General features: G+C 62.3%; 1 protein-coding gene across 1 annotated transcript; it reads left to right on the top strand.

Moving 5' to 3' along the window:
• The first annotated feature begins 27 nt into the window (after window positions 1–27).
• On the top strand, window positions 28–17,435 carry CS (citrate synthase). Its single transcript, XM_044995497.1, has 11 exons — window positions 28–194; window positions 11,946–11,996; window positions 12,305–12,412; window positions 13,208–13,273; window positions 13,363–13,494; window positions 13,641–13,829; window positions 14,769–14,968; window positions 15,335–15,464; window positions 15,557–15,658; window positions 15,774–15,983; window positions 16,250–17,435. Exons 1-11 carry the CDS (start codon window positions 141–143, stop codon window positions 16,418–16,420), a joined length of 1,413 nt encoding a protein of 470 aa, XP_044851432.1. The 5' UTR covers window positions 28–140; the 3' UTR covers window positions 16,421–17,435.

Here is a 17,435-nt window from a genome sequence, read left to right as displayed (position 1 = left end):
CCTTCGCTGTCGCGGCCGCGAGGACCCCTCCCCCCACCCCCGGGCGCCGCTCCCTCCTCGGCCGCCTCCTTCAACCTTGGTCCCCGCCGCCGGCCCAGGCCCCCCGAGCGCGGCGGCTGCAGCACCCGGCTCCGCTCGCCATGACCTTACTGACCGCCGGCCGCCGGGCGGCCGCGCGCCTGCTGGGCGCCAAGGTGAGGCCGCGCGGGTCCCGGGGTCACGTGCGGGGTCCCGCGTGGGAGCTTCCCCCCGCAAGGGTGGGGGTGGGGAATGGCCCCCGGGAAAGGGGGGGTTGGGCAGCACCCCCAGTTCCTAGGGACCCCCACGTGCAGGGGGGGGCTCGTGTTGGCAGGGCTGAGCCACGCCCCGTGACACCCCCCCCCCCCAGGCTGCAGCCACTTATCCCTCCCCACTGGTGTCTGGGGAGGGGGGGGCTCCACCTCCCCCCCCCCCTCCCGGGGAGCCGGCTGGGGGCCCCCGAAGGGCTGAGCTCCGGCTTTCAGGGGCGCAAAGGGGCCTGGAGCCTCCCCACCGAGCTCTGTGCCTCTGGGGCCTGGCCTCCCTCCCCAACCCCCTGAAGCCGCAGGCCTGGCTGGGAGTTAGGTGTCCTTCCCGGGTGCCTGATCCCCTTAGGGCGAGGCTCCGCTTCCTTCCTTCCTTCCTTCCTTCCTTCCCGGGTGCCTGAACCCCTTAGGGCGAGGCTCCGCTTCCTTCCTTCCTTCCTTCCCGGGTGCCTGAACCCCTTAGGGCGAGGCTCCGCTTCCTTCCTTCCTTCCTTCCTTCCTTCCCGGGTGCCTGATCCCCTTAGGGTGAGGCTCCGCTTCCTTCCTTCCTTCCTTCCTTCCTTCCTTCCCGGGTGCCTGAACCCCTTAGGGCGAGGCTCCGCTTCCTTCCTTCCTTCCTTCCCGGGTGCCTGAACCCCTTAGGGCGAGGCTCCGCTTCCTTCCTTCCTTCCTTCCCGGGTGCCTGAACCCCTTAGGGCGAGGCTCCGCTTCCTTCCTTCCTTCCTTCCTTCCCGGGTGCCTGAACCCCTTAGGGCGAGGCTCCGCTTCCTTCCTTCCTTCCTTCCTTCCCGGGTGCCTGAACCCCTTAGGGCGAGGCTCCGCTTCCTTCCTTCCCGGGTGCCTGAACCCCTTAGGGCGAGGCTCCGCTTCCTTCCTTCCTTCCCGGGTGCCTGAACCCCTTAGGGCGAGGCTCCGCTTCCTTCCTTCCTTCCCGGGTGCCTGAACCCCTTAGGGCGAGGCTCCGCTTCCTTCCTTCCTTCCCGGGTGCCTGAACCCCTTAGGGCGAGGCTCCGCTTCCTTCCTTCCTTCCCGGGTGCCTGACCCCCTTAGGGCGAGGCTCCGCTTCCTTCCCGGGTGCCTGACCCCCTTAGGGCGAGGCTCCGCTTCCTTCCCGGGTGCCTGACCCCCTTAGGGCGAGGCTCCGCTTCCTTCCCGGGTGCCTGACCCCCTTAGGGCGAGGCTCCGCTTCCTTCCCGGGTGCCTGACCCCCTTAGGGCGAGGCTCCGCTTCCTTCCCGGGTGCCTGACCCCCTTAGGGCGAGGCTCCGCTTCCTTCCCGGGTGCCTGACCCCCTTAGGGCGAGGCTCCGCTTCCTTCCCGGGTGCCTGACCCCCTTAGGGCGAGGCTCCGCTTCCTTCCTTCCTTCCCGGGTGCCTGACCCCCTTAGGGCGAGGCTCCGCTTCCTTCCTTCCTTCCCGGGTGCCTGACCCCCTTAGGGCGAGGCTCCGCTTCCTTCCTTCCCGGGTTCCTTCCGTGCAGCCCCAGCGGGATGTAGGGTTTGGGGGCGGGGGGGGGGCAGGTGCCTGGACCCCTTAGGGCGAGGCTCCGCTTCCTTCCTTCCTGGGTGCCTGAACCCCTAGGGTGAGGCTCCGCTCGCTTCCTTCCTTCCTTCCTTCCCGGGTGCCTGAACCCCTTAGGGCGAGGCTCCGCTTCCTTCCTTCCCGGGTTCCTTCCGTGCAGCCCCAGCGGGATGTAGGGTTTGGGGGCGGGGGGGGGGGCAGGTGCCTGGACCCCTTAGGGCGAGTGTGCAGCCCCAGCGGGATGTAGGGTTTGTGATGGGGGGGTGCCTGGACTCCTTAGGGCGAGCGTGCAGCCCCAGCGGGATGTAGGGTTTGTGGGGGGAAGCCGGGTGCCTGAACCCCTTAGGGCGAGTGTGCAGCCCCAGCGGGATGTAGGGTTGGGGGGTGGAGGGTGCCTGAACCCCTTAGGGCGAGGCTCCGCTTCGTTCCGCGCAGCCCCAGCGGGATGTAGGGTTTGGGGGGCGGGTGTCTGAACCCCTTAGGGCGAGGCTCCGCTTCGTTCCGCGCAGCCCCAGCGGGATGTAGGGTTCCTGGGGGGGAACTGACCGCCGCAGGCCCGGTAACTACCGAGCGACCTCGCCTGGGTGGAAGAGTTTAGTTTCTAGCACCGCGGTTTTCGTGGGGCGCTTGGAAGAAGCGCAAAACGGTAACAGCGACTTTCCCTGTGAGCCGAACGAAGGCATGAAAACTCAGCCGCCGTCTTCTCCAGGCCGGGTTGTGCGCTGCGGTTCCTTGGGCTCCACAAAATGGGATCCTGGCTAGCAATCGCGTGGCCGGAGGGAGACTGCTGGCGGCTCTCTGACGGGAGGGGGCATTATCTTGTATTGGACCAACTTGGGTTGGGGAGCGCGACCAGCTTCTGAGCCGCACGGCGCCGTCCCTCCGGTCAAAGGGACATGCAGCCAGTCTGGCTCGGACTCCCGGCCGGTCGAGTTTCATCACAATCCCCTTCGGCAGCTTATCGAGCAGCACTTTTATTTTGGGGCGATTCTGACTTGCTCCCAGCGTTTACCGGGTGGTTGTTCCTGGCTCCTTCGCCGTGTTTAATCGCCGAGGATCCGAAAAGCCAAGCAGGGACTCGGGAGCTGTTCGGGCCTGGCTGCGGCGGGGGTGGGATGGGAAGTTTTGTCTGTCCAGCAAGGCAAGCGAGCAGAGGAAACCGAGCAGCTGACCAGAGTCCTAGAAAGCTAAAATTAGCACGTTCTTCAGTCTTTGACTGAAACAGAAGCCAAATGAGCCAAGCTTACGGTGACCCGGGTAAATCCTTCAGCTTTACTCTTCTAATCCCGTCTCTCCTGGGGGTGTGTTTTCAGTGGGTTGCAAAAGGAGGGGGAAATACCCGCCCCCCTTTGTTCATGTCCAGGAGTGTCCCTGCTTCTTGGGAATAATTGCATCTTCCTCACCCCTGATTGTCTTACGTCTGCGTCGGGTGATTGAATGTAACGTCCGCATGCTGAGCACGAGGACAGACTGTCAGGCCTGAGCGGGGTGAGGATGTGACTGGAGGCAGTGGTTGAATCCAGCTGGGTTTAGGATGTGGGTATGTTCGTAGTTTCTGTGCTACAGGTGTCCATCTGAGGGCCACGTTAACGTCATGCCAGGAGGCTCCCCCCCTGCCGACCGGCACCCATTGCAGCTGCCCGTCTTTAATAGGGAGGCCTGACCTCTGGAAGAAAGGCCCAGCCTGCAGTGCTCCATCTTGCGCCTAGTGGCCTGGCTGCATTGCATGCTGGGAGCCGTAGTTTTGGGTTGTCTCTTAAAGATGGAGGCGGCTGCAGTGCAGAGGCCTGGGATACTTTGGCTGCCCTGGCCTGCTAAGGCATCGCAGGTGAGGAGAGCAAGAACGTAGGTGAGATTTTGACAGCTACCGGTCATGCGTCTCCCACAACTGCAGGCACCAGCAGAAGAGGAGCGTCCCTGCTCTGCCCAGGCTCGCTCAGGATCTGATTCCTGATTAGCTCATGCTCTGTGCGGACAACTCCTGTGTAGCCTGATTAGGAGCTTGTGGCTTTTAAATGCCGAACTGAATGTGGGAGTGGGCGATAAAAACCCGGGCCTGCGGTTGAGTAACTGTTGTCAAACCCCCACCTGTTCTTGTGCAACTAAACACTTGTGGGCCTGAGAGACCTGCCCAGCACCTCCTGGGTCTGACTTTGCTCTGCTTTGCTAACACAGCGGTGTGGCCTCCCCTCCCCCCTCTCCTTCCCCACTTAGGCATGTCCTTGAAGAGTTGCATAATTCCTGGAAACTAACCTCAGGAGATGCAGTTTGGCCCAGTGGATATAGGACACCGGTGGAGCCAGGGGCTCTGGCTTTGCCACTGACTGGCTGTGTGACCTTGAGCCAGTCACTCCCCCTTCAGTGCCTCGGCTTTTTTCCCCTTCCCGCCCGCATCTGTCTAGCTTGTGCTGTAAGAGCCAAGGGGCCTCGCAGCACTACAAATAGATCACCCTAACCTCCCTGTGGCATGTTCTCCGGGGCGTGCCAGGTCCGTCTGTGGAGGTCACCGGAGCAGCTGGAGAGCGGTGAGACAACGGCACCCGGGGCTGCACAACTGGGAACTGGGCTCGACCTCTCCGCCTGTGAGCTCCTGGGCTCGGGGCATGGCTGGGCCTGCTGCAGCCTGGGCAACGTGGAAATCCATGGGAGGGGGAGGGATGAGCATAGGAGGGGATGAATGAGAGGACTGGGCAGGCGTCAAACTGAAGCTCTGGAAGCTAAGAACCTTGCCAGCGAGCCTGTGGGGTGTGCGAGGTCTCTACCCACTGAATCATGTACAGTCCAGCTCCCCTGTGAGCCTTCTGACCTTAATCTGGTGGTGCCTGATGCTGCCACCGCCCCACCAATCAGCCCTCCCCTGGAAGTGCAATAGTCGCCAGTTGACAGGAAAAGTTAAAATGACACTGTGCCATGGCTGGCCTGGCAGCTTTCGCCTCGTGATCTTGCGTTGCGCTGGGAGTGTTGGGCTAAAGGTCAGGCTCTGGAAGAGGAGAGTGGTGTTTCCAACAAGCAATTCAGAGTTATCAGTCCGGGGACCCAAATTCAAGGGCAGCCTCTGACACTTTAACCATCTGTACAAGAAACAAGGGCTAAAATGAAGCCATGGCCAACAGCACCACAGCGCAATGACCCTTCCCGGGGTCTGGACTAGGGTGATGGCGTGGGGTCAGACTCGTGGCTTCTGAGGTCGCAGGGCTCTGCTAAGAGATTCAGACCTAAAGCTCCGTGGCCTTGGTGGAAGGCATGTGCCCTGCATTAGGGAGGAGGTGCCCTGTCAGAGGCTGTCTGCAGCTGTTGGGTTGTGGGTTCCAGCTGTGAACGGACACTGTCTGCCATTATGGAATCTGACCCCGGGATCCCCAGCAGAGCTGGGGATGGAACCCAGGAGTCCTGGCTCCTAGTCCCCTCGCTCTAAACTGTGCGGCTGGCCCTGCCACCTGCACACCAGCAGCGCGTGCGAGGCTCCGTGCAAGGTGAGGGTACAAAGAACGCTCCTGTGGCCCTAGGAGATCTGTCTCCTATCCTTGCTGGGGGAACAGGCTCTGTTCTAACTCTCCCATTGTCCAGGTCAGGACTAGCAAGGAAAGGGACTGAGCTCAGATATTCTTGTAATTCCTCTTTCCCTGATGTGCTAAACTCATTGCCTTTTAACTGGAGCCAGAAACCAGTTCCGTGGTAACCATAACAGCCCTGAGTGTTTCCTGCTGATGTGATCACTCTAATCCTCCTAGCGAGCCACTCCCCAGGCCTGGAAAGACTCCTCTGTCGGCAGCAAGTGGGCCCATTTCACACACCCCTCTGTCCCTTGCTGCCTTCTACTCCTGTTCCCCGTCCAGTGACGCTATCGGAGCTTCTGAGATCCACCGGCAACATGGTTCTTGTTCTGTGCCTGTGCCTGATGTCTGAGCAGCAGCCTGGGCTCGCGGGTAGGGCCCCAGACTAGGAGTCCGGAATCCTGAATTCTGTTCCCAGCTCTGCCACTCACTTGCTGTGTGACCCAGGGCAAGTCTCTTTCTCGACTGGAAGCTTGTTGGGGTGGGGAGCGGCGTGTGCCCTGTCGGCTCTGAGACCCTCCTGCTCGTTTAACCCTTTGTCTTTCTCCTTTCGCTATTTGTGTCCCAGCCCCAGGCCGGGCTCCGGTTGCTTTCACCTCTGAAGCAATGTGCAAAACAACGGGGCTCTTGAGCTGGCTGAAATGTTGAACAACCATCAATCCCTTCGGTGGAGAGGGCTGGAAACAGGCTTCCCATCTTGCCTCTCTACCCTTTCCTCTGGGAACCTGCCAACTTGCAGGGTGGGCTGAGCAAAACGGGCTGCAGACTCGCTGGTTTTAACACGGCCCTGGATTTCCCAGCTTAACCCCTCGGAGGGGAACAGCTGCTGCTCTGTCCTTCCCTTGCCCTGCTGCGCCATGGATCTCAGTACAATGCGCAGCCCGGCCGCTGCTGCTGGCTCCAGGTGTGTCCTGCCCTGAGCCCGGCCTGGGGAGGAGAGAGGAATGTGCTGGGCCAGTCAGGTCTTGGCGGCTCAGCAGCGACTGCCCACAGAGGAGGTCAGTCCGTGTTCATTTAAAACAGGGGTAGGCAACCTATGGCACGCGAGCTGATTTTCAGTGGAACTCACACTGCCCGGGGCCTGGCCACCGGTCTGGGGGGCTCTGCATCTTAATTAGTTTTAAATGAAGCTTCTTAAACATTTAAAAAAACCTTATTTACTTTACATACAATAGTTTAGTTCTATATTATAAACTTTTAGAAAGAGACCTAAAAATGTTGAAATGTACGACTGGCGCGCAAAACCTTAAATCAGAGTGAATAAATGAAGACTCGGCCCAGCACTTCTGAACGGTGGCCGACCCCTGATTTAAAACAATCCTCATCGTGCTGTAGGGCTAAAGCTTTGCAATAAAGCAGACTCTGGGTGGAGGCCTTTGGGGGTGGGGGAGGATGCTGGGTGTGGGGAGATGGCCCAGACCGTGTTCCTGTTCAGCCCCCCATAATGAGAGACGTCTGTGACTCAGCTTCCTTTGCGCTGCCCAGCTGGCTGGGACGAGAACTAGGAAAATGGAGCAAAGCTCAGGGCTATTAACCGCTCTGGTGGCGGGAGAGGGCGGAATTTCATTCCTAGTTCAGTCTGGGGTTTGGGGGTCGATCGCTTTGTGCCATCTGCTCAGCTCACAGAGACTCTGCGGCAGTGTTGGGAAACTGCCGAATGTTCCCAGGCAGCAGGACCGAATGGAAAAACCGAGTCCCTTGCTAGCTCTGCCAGCGCCGTCCCTCAGGGCCCCTGTGTGTTCCACAGAACCAACTGTGTGTGTGTGTGTGGCGGGGGGGAGCCTAGGTCTGTCCCATCTAGGCTGCAGCGTGGCTGAGTAGCTGGGATGCTCCCGGACCAGCTGACCCAGGGTAGGAGGCAGCTTTGCCTAATTGTTAAAGCAGGGCAATGAGTCAGAGCCAGGCTTTATTCCCGCCTCTGCCCTGACCAGGCCGTTCCTGGCTGTGATGGGAGTGGAAATACCCCCCCCCACACACACACACACACACACTCTCCCTTGGGAGCCCTGGGATGGAGCTAGCAGCAAGGTGTTTAAAACTAGCTGTGCCAATAGGGTGTTCCCACCCCCAGGTGCCTGGAGCCCAAGGGTCACTCCCCCGACCTTGCCGGAGGAGACACCCAAGGAGGAAGTTTTGACACTGGCGTGCAAGACTTTGCACCGCGCCTGGCGGGTGAATCACCGGCGGGGACCTGTTCTGGGCTAGCAGGGAGGGCAGGGCTCAGACTGGGACGCGGCGCTTTGTCCCGACCATTGGACGGAGGGGAGCCGGCGGCTGCCCCCGCTCTGGTTGTTTGCGTTTGATCATCGGGGGAGATTGCAGGGCCCTCTGGACCTCTCGCCCCGCCAGTGTTGACAGGGGCGGGTGGCAGCCCTGTCCCAAGGCTGAGTGCGCCCCCGCTTGGGTTCGGGGCTGTTGGGAGGTCTCTGGAGTTCCCGGGACTGTCAGCGGAACCATCCGCTGCTCAGTGTCTGCAGGTGTCGGTCTCGCGGCTGGGACTGAACCAGATGTAAATCCAGGAGGCCCCGAGCAGCGTGGCGCAAAGGGGCGACTAGCGTAGCCTGCAGACACATCCGGTCTCCTGGCTCTGTGACACCCCCCCAGCTTGTCAGTTCCAGCCCCTTGGCGTGTTTCAGTGGGACGCCTTTCAGGCTGAGGTAGACCAGCGCAGCTGCTCTCTGCTGGAAGAGCCTTGATCTTTTAAATAAAAGCACCTGTTTGCATAAGAGGGTGAGCTCCGGGCCAGGAGCCAGGCTCCGGGCTCTGTCTCCCACGCTGCCGCGTCACCTCTGCTTCGGTCACCCCCTCTGTAAGGAGAGAGCGCGAGAGCACCTCGGCGGGCGTTGTGAGGTTGGACGGGAGGAAGGCATTGCGACGAACGTCGCCAGGGAGAGAAGTTGGAGATTTGCGTCTGAGAGAAGGGAATATCTGGGTCACAGCTGCTTCCATCCCCCTGCTGTCTGCAAATATACACACACACACCCCAGCTCCCTTGTGGGTGAATTCGCCAGAGTGCCTCCAGGTCCAGGGGAGGGATGTTTGCTGCTTCTGTACAACCTGTGTGGCCTGCTCTGGGACCCACCCAACTTGTTTGAAAGCATTTTCGGTTTGCTCAGAACAACCTCCCTGAACTTGGGCATCTGATCTGGGACCAGCTGCTCCCATTCCAAGGGGAAACCAGGCCATTATTCCACCGGAGTTCTCCTGCTCAGCTGCTGGATCGGCGCAGGCCGGGAGGGAACACTGCCACGGCTCGGTGCTCTCCCTCCTGGCAACTCGCAGTAGTCGGGTATCAGACCCTTCTGGTCGGCACTGACAGCGGCTGGATATTGACTCCTGGGTTTCTAGAAACTAACTGGCCTAAAAGGATTCCTCCTTTTGGGGGCTGAGTGAAGAGCTGCTTCCGCTCAAGCTGAGGTTTGCTCCTCGGTCTGATTGCATCCACGCTGCAGGGAGATTGGTGCTGAAGGAAATAAGCGATACCGGCTGCCCCCCCCCCCCCCGCTTGGTCTGTCAGTACAGCAGCAAAGCAGCGTGTAGGCCAGGGCTGACCCGCCTGCAGTGGGGAGAGGAGACGGGCACAGCGTGAAACTTGCAGCTTCCATCTTCCCGCTCCGTTTATAGCCCAGCGGAGGCTGGACTCTGTTCCTCTCCCCGCCTGGAGCAGGGGTCTCAAACTCCAGTGCAGCGCGCCCCCCTTCGCACAACACACATTACTGCGTGAGGCGGGCAGGAGCCCCGGCCCCAGTGCCAGCAGGGCTCCCGCTTCAGCGCCAGGCCCCCGCAGATCTAACGCTGGCCCCGGTGACCCCATTAAAATGCAGTCGCGACCCACTTTGGGGTCCTGCCTTGACCCACCACGTGGTCTCAATATCCGCTCCAGCGTGGGGGTTCTGGGAGCATCCCGAAGTGCTGCTGCTCTTGGGCCCGAGAGCAGATAAGCTCCGGAGGCAGGTTCCCACCCTCGCTGGCCTGGGAGAGGACAAAGCTTGGTCCGAGCTGTTCTGAACGGTCAGCGTGAGCTCCTGCCTGCGGCTCTGAACTCGGGCTGGGGCTGGGAGACCTCCAGGGGCCCCCACCGCCCCAGGACAGGCTCCTTCACATGCAGAACCTGCTGGGCTGTCTAGCAGGTTTTCCCTTGTAGCCTAGTTAGGCTGGGAAAATGCCACTTTCCCCTGCAAGCCGGCCATGAGGCCTGGCTTCCTGTGCTCAGCAGCCATCTCCTGACGCTCCTCACCAGAGCAAGAGTGCTGAGCCCAGGCAACAAGACTGGAGCTTCTGAAAGCTCCTCTCTAGGAGTTCTTGTGGGGCAGCATTCTGGCCGCTGTGCTGCCGGAGCTCGCGAGCCACGGTCCCTTCTGGCCTTGGAATCTATGAATCCGACTCAGCTCCTCCTTGGAACTTACCTTTCGCCTCCCTGGATCCCAGGTGGCTCCAGTTTTCCATCTTTAACCTCTGGGCGAAAGTTCCTGTGTGCTGTGACCCAGCTGCTGTTTTCCACCCCAGAAGTGGCTCCCTCTTCGGGCAAGTCTACACTAAAACGCTGCATCGGCGCAGCTCTAGGACAGGAGAGAGCCCTCCGTCGGCACAGTAACTCCACCTCACCAAGAGGCGGTAGCTATGGCAAGGGGAGCGACCCTCCCACCGACGTTGCTGGCTACACGGGGCGGGGGGTAGGCGGGTATAGCGACATTGCGTGGATCTTAGGGGCCGCTGATGTTATCCCATGTCAGTTCCTAAAGCCCTTGGACCCCCTTTCGCACGCAAGGTTTGATGTGCATGTTGAGATCTTTGCATAGCTGGGATAATTCCACTGTTCCCTGCAGCTAAACAGATCCCCTGATTTGTCTGGGGAGAACTAGCTGTTCCTGGACGTTTTCCTTGCGCCGCTTGAGGCGAGCAGGATGTTCCAGACCATTGAAGGAGGGAACAGCAGCAGCCGTCCTGAGCAGAATCCCAAACTAGCCCGTTGTGTACAGAACAAATAACCAGGCTTTTTTTCCCAGCCACTTGCGCCGAGAACAAAGCTTGTGCCAGGATTTTGGCATTGCCTGGCCAACTCGAAACACTCTCGCTTGTGTGGGTGCCGCACTGAATTTGGGGATTTGCAACAAGAACGCCGACTCCAGCAGCAGCCCCGAGCTCACGAGAGCAGGCGGCAAACCCGTCCGCTTAGCGCTTCCTGGATGAGTGTGAAGGAGAGATGCCTTCTCCAGCTCAGCCGGGGCTACAAACCAACCCTCAGAATCGAGCAGAGCAAAGGCCCCGATTCACCTTCTGCCAGCGGGTCTCCGCCTTCGTGCCCACAAAGAATTGCAAAGCACGTTCTGTGGCACTGGGCTGTCAAGTGCCGGCTGGGCCTGCAAATCTCAAGTCCTCTTGTGGGCAGCTGAGGGTACAGAACTGCAGGTTACTTCTGGAAAGCCTGCCCCGGGCGGGATCCCCGAGAAAAGGACCCCTCCTTCCCCAGGCATGTCTTCCAATAGCAGCAGCACAAACCCACTGCTGTACAACTGAGACCTTCCACCACCCCCACAAGAAGGCGGGGGGGGGGGGCGCGTTACTAGTGACTCAGTGTCCTAGCAGCTCATTAGCCAGCTCCCAAATGTAACTAGCCTTGTGTTGGGGGCCACTTTGTGTCATTTAAAGGCAGCATTTCAGTCCCCGATTGACGTGCTCCGGGAAAGATTTTGATTTTTCTCCATAAGCATGTGTCTGCATTGTACTAAACCCAGGGGCCGTTCTGCTAACTGGGCCCTACGCAGGTCAGGGGCAGCCCTGAGCTCGGGTGCTCGGCTGGTACACGCCAGCATTAAAGGACCCAGCTGGTTTCTCTCTCTCGGATCCGATTGCTCCGGATGCAGGTATTCAAGGCCGCTCACCCAGCAGTATTGGCTGGCTCTGAACCTGCATGGTGCCCTCCCCCACCCCTGCCTGCGCCAAGCCAGGAATGACTCATGCTGCTCTCTGGGGACCTGCCGAGTGCAGCTGTAACTGACAGGAACCATCCCGCTCCCTCCCCTGCCAGCTCTTGCCAAGCATTGCGCGGATGCTACTGACGCGCCGTTGGGGGTGTGGTCGGGGCATGCCCGTAAGGGGAGCGTGCTTGATTCGTTCGCGCTCTCCAGACCGAGTGAGAGGTGGAAGCGGTTTTCCTGGGGCGTGATCTGTACAAAGCAAAACGAAATGCCCCATTTCCTCCTGGCCTGGCGTCGCTGACCCAGAGAGGAGGCGGCGGAATTTAAATGTGTTTTCTTTGTCGGGTGCACCCACGTCCTGGACAAACTGCTCTGGCTCCAATAACTCTGAACTGGAGCTTTGCTGCCACGTTCCCGCTCTGACTCCGGCTCCCAATCAGTGACCTGGTCACAGCTGCGCTGTCTGGGTCACCTGCTTGCAGCAGAGGGAAATGTTGGGGTGTGTGTGGGAGGGGGCTGTGAGGACACCCTGGTATGATTGTTTCCCTGCTGGTGTCAGCCAGGTGATACTGCCCTGCCTGGCGTAACACTGCCATAGGCTGTGGATCTTGTGCTCCATGGCGCTGCCAGGCTAACGTGTAAGAGGCCCCCTCTCTCTCTGTCTCTGCAGAATGCTCCATGTATATTCTTCGCTGCCCGACACGCCAGCTCGACTTCCACGGTAAGTAGAGACCTCTGCCTCTCACCTCTGGGGGAGAACTGGCCCCGGCTTCTCCCGCTGAGCAGCACTGGAGCTGCTCACGCCCTCGCCCCAAAGGGAAACATCCCAGAGCCGCAGTTCAAATCCCGTCGCCTACATGTCACGCTCTGGCCTCCTTCGGCGGGATTTCTGTGCAACACAAACCAAAGCTCCTCACCGGCTCCGAGGTCCCCTCCCTCCCCATCGGGGCCAGGGTTAGCGATGCTAAGCTCCGCCGGGGGGCAGTGCTGACCCTCACCAGCTCTCTCGCTTCTCCCCCCGACGTACAGAACCTGAAAGACGTCCTTGCCAACTTGATTCCCAAGGAGCAGTCGAGAATCAAGAGCTTCAGGCAGCAGTATGGGAACACGGTCATCGGGCAGGTCACGGTGGAGATGGTGAGTGCGGCCGGCGCTGGCGGTCTCGGTTCAGGTGGGGCTGGCGCTGGGCTGCGTGGACACCTCATTGTCTCCCTCACCCTAGAGGGAGTGACCTTTACCCATAACCCCTGCGTCGGACAGCGAGCCTAGCCCAGTGTCGCCCCCTCCCTGCCACGCTGGGTCAGTTCCACAGGCTCCCTTTCTCCCTGGATGGGCCCACTGGGGAGTCTAGTCTGGTGCTCTGCCCTGGCAGTGGCCAGTGGCTGCTCTGAAGCAGTGGGGAAGACCCCTTGGTTCGCAGTGGCCCCGATGCGCTGCTCTGGGCTGGGCACTCTGTCCTGGCGGTCGCTTGGTGCCTGGGAATCGGGGCGCGATTGCTCCGTCCTTGGCGGGCTCAGCGTGAGACGGGGCGTTGCCCAGGCAGGGAATGGAAGTGGGAGCCCAGAGGCCTCCCCTGGGTCATAGGGCGCAGCTGGCGGCTCCACAGAGCGGTGGCTGGGGCCGTAGCACAGCTGAGCACGTGGGGTTTAGATCCCGCAATCGGTGCTGCCGGAGACCCAGCCAGGCGGTTCAAAGCAGCAGTGGGATCCCCGTGGAGCAGCAGCTCTGCCAGCAGCCTCCCGCGGGGCCTGTGTTCGGGGGAGCGGGGCGGCGGGGAGAGCAGAGCCGACGGATGGTGAAATGGGAGCTGGTGCCGAGAGGGGCCGCTCTGCTCCCCGGCAGCGGGGAGACGACTCTGGCTGCAGCGAGCGAACTCCGGCCATTAGCGCCCGCTGAACCCCGCTAACCGCCTCCCGGCTCTGTCCCTTCCAGGTGTACGGCGGGATGCGAGGCATGAAGGGGTTAATATACGAGACCTCTGTCCTGGACCCCGATGAGGTAAGGCCTCTTTTTCCCCCCCCCCGCACCGGCCCCCCAGGCCGCCCCCATTCTCGGAGACTGATTCCCTTCTCCACCCTTCTCTCCAGGGCATCCGCTTCCGCGGATACAGCATCCCCGAGTGCCAGAAGCTGCTGCCCAAAGCCCCGGGAGGGGAGGAGCCGCTGCCCGAGGGGCTCTTCTGGCTGCTGCTGACCGGGGACATCCCCACTCAGGAACAGGTGAGGCGGGGGGGCTCTGGGCTCCGATCTCTCGTGGCCTCGCCAATGCGGCTGCAGCCTGTTCTCTGCGCCTGGCCTGGCCCGGTGGGGGCAGGCAGCCCCTCGGTGCCCCCCTGGCTAATCCCGTGTGGCAATTCCTCCCGCAGGTGAGCTGGGTCTCCCAGGAGTGGGCCAAGAGGGCGGCTCTGCCCTCCCACGTGGTGACCATGCTGGACAACTTCCCCACCAACCTGCACCCCATGTCCCAGCTCAGCGCCGCCATCACTGCCCTCAACAGCGAGAGCGGCTTCGCCCGGGCCTACTCGGAGGGCATCAGCCGGGCCAAGTACTGGGAGGTAGGGGGCTAGGCCTGAGCTGTGCCGGGATGGGCCCCGCCAAGGCCAGGCCCAGCTGGGCTCCCTGCTGCCCACGCCGGGCCATGGAGAGTGGCCAGCCTGCAGCTCCCGGGGGGGGCGTCTGGCCGGCAGCCGTCAAGAGCCGACCTCCCGACACCGGCGGCTGGAAGCTCGAGGGGCGGCGTGCTGCAGCGTGGGTGGGTCTGGGGCTCTGCCTCTGGGGCCTTGTCCGAGTCACGTTCCCCTCTGCCTCAGTTTGCTCACCTGTACAATGGGGCTAGTGCTGGGCTGGAGGATGGAGCAACGCTTGCACAGGGTGGCTGCACCCGTCCTTGTAAGGCAGCCGAGCTGGTTTCTTCTCAGTCCAGCCCCCTGGCATCAGAGCCGAGAATCTCTGGCCTCTGGGTGTATAACGGTGCATTATCTGGAGCCTGTGCCGGAGGGACGCCGGCTGTCTGGGCGGGTGGGTCTGCGGCTTCTCCTCCTCGCTGCCCTCCAGTACCTTTCCCTGCCTGTTACCGTCTGTCCGAATTACCCAGTTTCCCCTGCACCTGGCACAGTTGGCACCTCCCCTCCCCCAGCCTACGGATGGGTAAAGCGATCTGCTCGCCCAGGGTGGCGCGGTCAGGGGCCTGGTTCTCCGTTTCCTGCTCAGAGCACTGGGACGTGTTGGGATTTAACCCCCCACAATAGACACGGGCTGTCATGTCACTGAAACGCAGCCACCTCTGGGGTGGGACAAGGCTGCCTTCAAACAGCAACCCCTGTGTGCAGCCAGGAGGGCGCACGGTCCCTCTGCTCCGCTCGCGTAGCTTGAACGGCCCGAGGATGCTGCGCCACTGGCCAGGCCCGGATCAAGGCGGGAGGGAGGTGGGGATCCCTGGCCGAGCCGGGCTCCTGCCCTCGGTGAGCAGCCTGCCTTCTGCCCTGTGCCCGCAGTTCATCTATGAGGACTCCATGGACCTGATCGCCAAGCTGCCTTGCATTGCCGCCAAGATCTACCGCAACCTGTACCGCGAGGGCAGCAGCATCGGGGCCATCGACCCAGGCCTGGACTGGTCCCATAACTTCACCAACATGCTGGGCTACAGCGACCCCCAGTTCATCGAGCTCATGCGGCTCTACCTCACCATCCACAGGTGCGAACCGCGCACGGGGCTGGCGTGGGGCCTGCTGCACAGGGACGCCCTGGGGAGAGACAGGAGCGTCCCTGTGTGGGAGGAGGCGGCCGGAACTCCAGAGCCCCGCAAACAGCGCAGGGGGGAGCCCCTGCCCCGGTCGGTGGAGCTCAGCAGGCCAGGCCCTGAGCCCCCGGCAGTTCAGCGCAGGCCGGGGTGGAACCGGGGCGGGCTCTGAAGCCTGCAGCTGCCTTCCGGGGGAGCTGGATCCAGCAGCCCCCCCACCCTGAGAGAAGCTGCCCCCTGAATGGGCCGGGCAGGCTGGCAGCCCCCCAGCTCGGGCAGTAGGTCGGCTGCTGCCCTCTGCTGACAGTCTCCTCTCTGCAGTGATCACGAGGGCGGGAACGTCAGCGCCCACACCAGCCACCTGGTGGGCAGTGCCCTCTCGGACCCGTACCTCGCCTTCGCCGCAGCCATGAACGGCCTGGCCGGGCCGCTGCACGGCCTCGCCAATCAGGTAGGGGGTGCGGCGCCTGCGGGGTGGGGGGTGGGGAGAGGGGGACACGGCCCCGGCCTCACCCCCCTGCCCTCTCTCGGCGCGTCTCGCAGGAGGTGCTGGGTTGGCTGACGAACCTGCAGAAGGAGCTGGGCCACGACGTGGCTGACGAGAAGCTGCGAGATTTCATCTGGAACACGCTGAACTCCGGCCGGGTGAGTCCCCCGGGGCCGCGGGAGCAGCGGTGAGCCTGGGCGGCTGCCCCCCCAGGAAAGCGGGTCCAGAACCCCCCTCCCACCTGCGCTAACCCCAGGCCGCCTCTCGCCGCAGGTGGTCCCTGGCTACGGCCACGCCGTGCTGAGGAAGACGGACCCGCGCTACACCTGCCAGAGGGAGTTCGCCCTCAAGCACCTCCCCAAGGACCCCATGTTCAAGCTGGTGGCGCAGCTGTACAAGATCGTCCCCAACGTGCTCCTGGAGCAGGGCAAGGCCAAGAACCCCTGGCCCAACGTGGACGCGCACAGCGGGGTGCTGCTGCAGGTAAGGCCCCCCGGGGGCTGCTAGGGAGGGAGGGGGCCTGTGGCCTGGACTCCCCCCACCCCGAGCTGGGTCTGGCTGGGCATCCCACCCAGGCCCCGGCTCTGACCCGGCCCCTCCAGCTCGGCCTCCCCAGGCTCGGCAGTCGAGACTCTGAGCTGCCTGGGGCCCGGGAGCCAGCCCAGCCCAGCCGCTGCCCAGGCCCCAAGCAGATCCTGGGGGCTGCTCGGCACTGGCCTGACCCCCGGCCCCGCTCCTCTCCCCTGCAGTATTACGGCATGAAGGAGATGAATTACTACACGGTGCTGTTCGGCGTCTCGCGGGCCCTGGGCGTCCTGGCCCAGCTCATCTGGAGCCGGGCGCTCGGCTTCCCGCTGGAGAGACCCAAGTCCATGAGCACGGACGGCCTCATGCAGCTCGTGGGCTTCAAATCGGGGTAAAGGAAGGGATTGGGGGTGGGGGGGGAGCCTGTGCTTGCCAGTTGTCTGGGGGCCGTTTAAAGAGACAGTACGTATTTTCCCTTCCAAGGGCCTTGGGCAGCCGCTAGAATTAAACCTTTCTCTGAGGCACTGACCATCAGTTTCAGGTTATTTATGGTGTAAATTAAAACAATCAGCCCCCCTCCCATCCCCCCCCCGCCACCATTAGCGGCACCTCTGTTAAACTCCTGAGCCAACCAGAGCCCAGCAGCTCCCCTGGGACCTCCCCCCGCCCCCCGCACGGCTTTCTAGGGCAGCCAGGATCCTGTACCGTACTGAGCGCTGCCTTGTCCATGTCGCAGGCCCCCCAGCCAGACGCGCTCCTAGGCCCAGATCAAAGCCGCTTCCTCCTGCGCGCTTAGCCCTGAGCCAGAGCCGGCTGGGGGGGTTGGCGTGTGAACGCTTGAATCACTTCCTTTGCTGTGGGCCGGGGCATCTCTGGGCTTTTCCTCCTCCCCGGGGAGGGCCTGGGCTGCCGGGGGCAGGGGCCATCCTTGCTGTACCCCAGGGGGCCGGACCCTGTCTCATCCCACCCCCTAGGGACTTACCCTGCCGACTCGGCTCCTGGCTCCCAGCAGGGGCCAGGCCAGCCCGTGAGCCCATTGCTGCCTGGGGGAGAGGGGGCAGGGGTGGGGAAAGGCTGCAGTTGGGCTTTCCCTGAGTGGCGTCGGGGCCAGAGCCGGGGGGCTGCGGGGCTTGGCCTGGACTGGCCAGGCCGTGAGTTCCTGGGCAGTAGCCATGGGGCAGGGTGGCGAGCCGCCTTTTCAGCAGTTGCAGTGCAGACGTGAAGCTGGCTCCTGCCCTGGCTCCCGAGGAAGGACGCGATACACTCCGCCCCGCCCCGGTTCCGTGTGTGTTTGTGTGAATGCCCCTGTCCCCTAACCGCCCCCGGGGCGCTGGGCGGGCTCTGGCTGCAGCCTGGCGCAGCCTTCGGGTGGCTCTGTACAAAATGCAAAATAAATGTTTTTATTAACAA

The sequence above is a fragment of the Mauremys mutica genome, chromosome 20, assembly GCF_020497125.1.
Source record: "Mauremys mutica isolate MM-2020 ecotype Southern chromosome 20, ASM2049712v1, whole genome shotgun sequence".
NCBI classification, from domain to species: domain Eukaryota; kingdom Metazoa; phylum Chordata; order Testudines; family Geoemydidae; genus Mauremys; species Mauremys mutica.
This window is presented reverse-complemented; position numbering and strand designations above follow the sequence as displayed.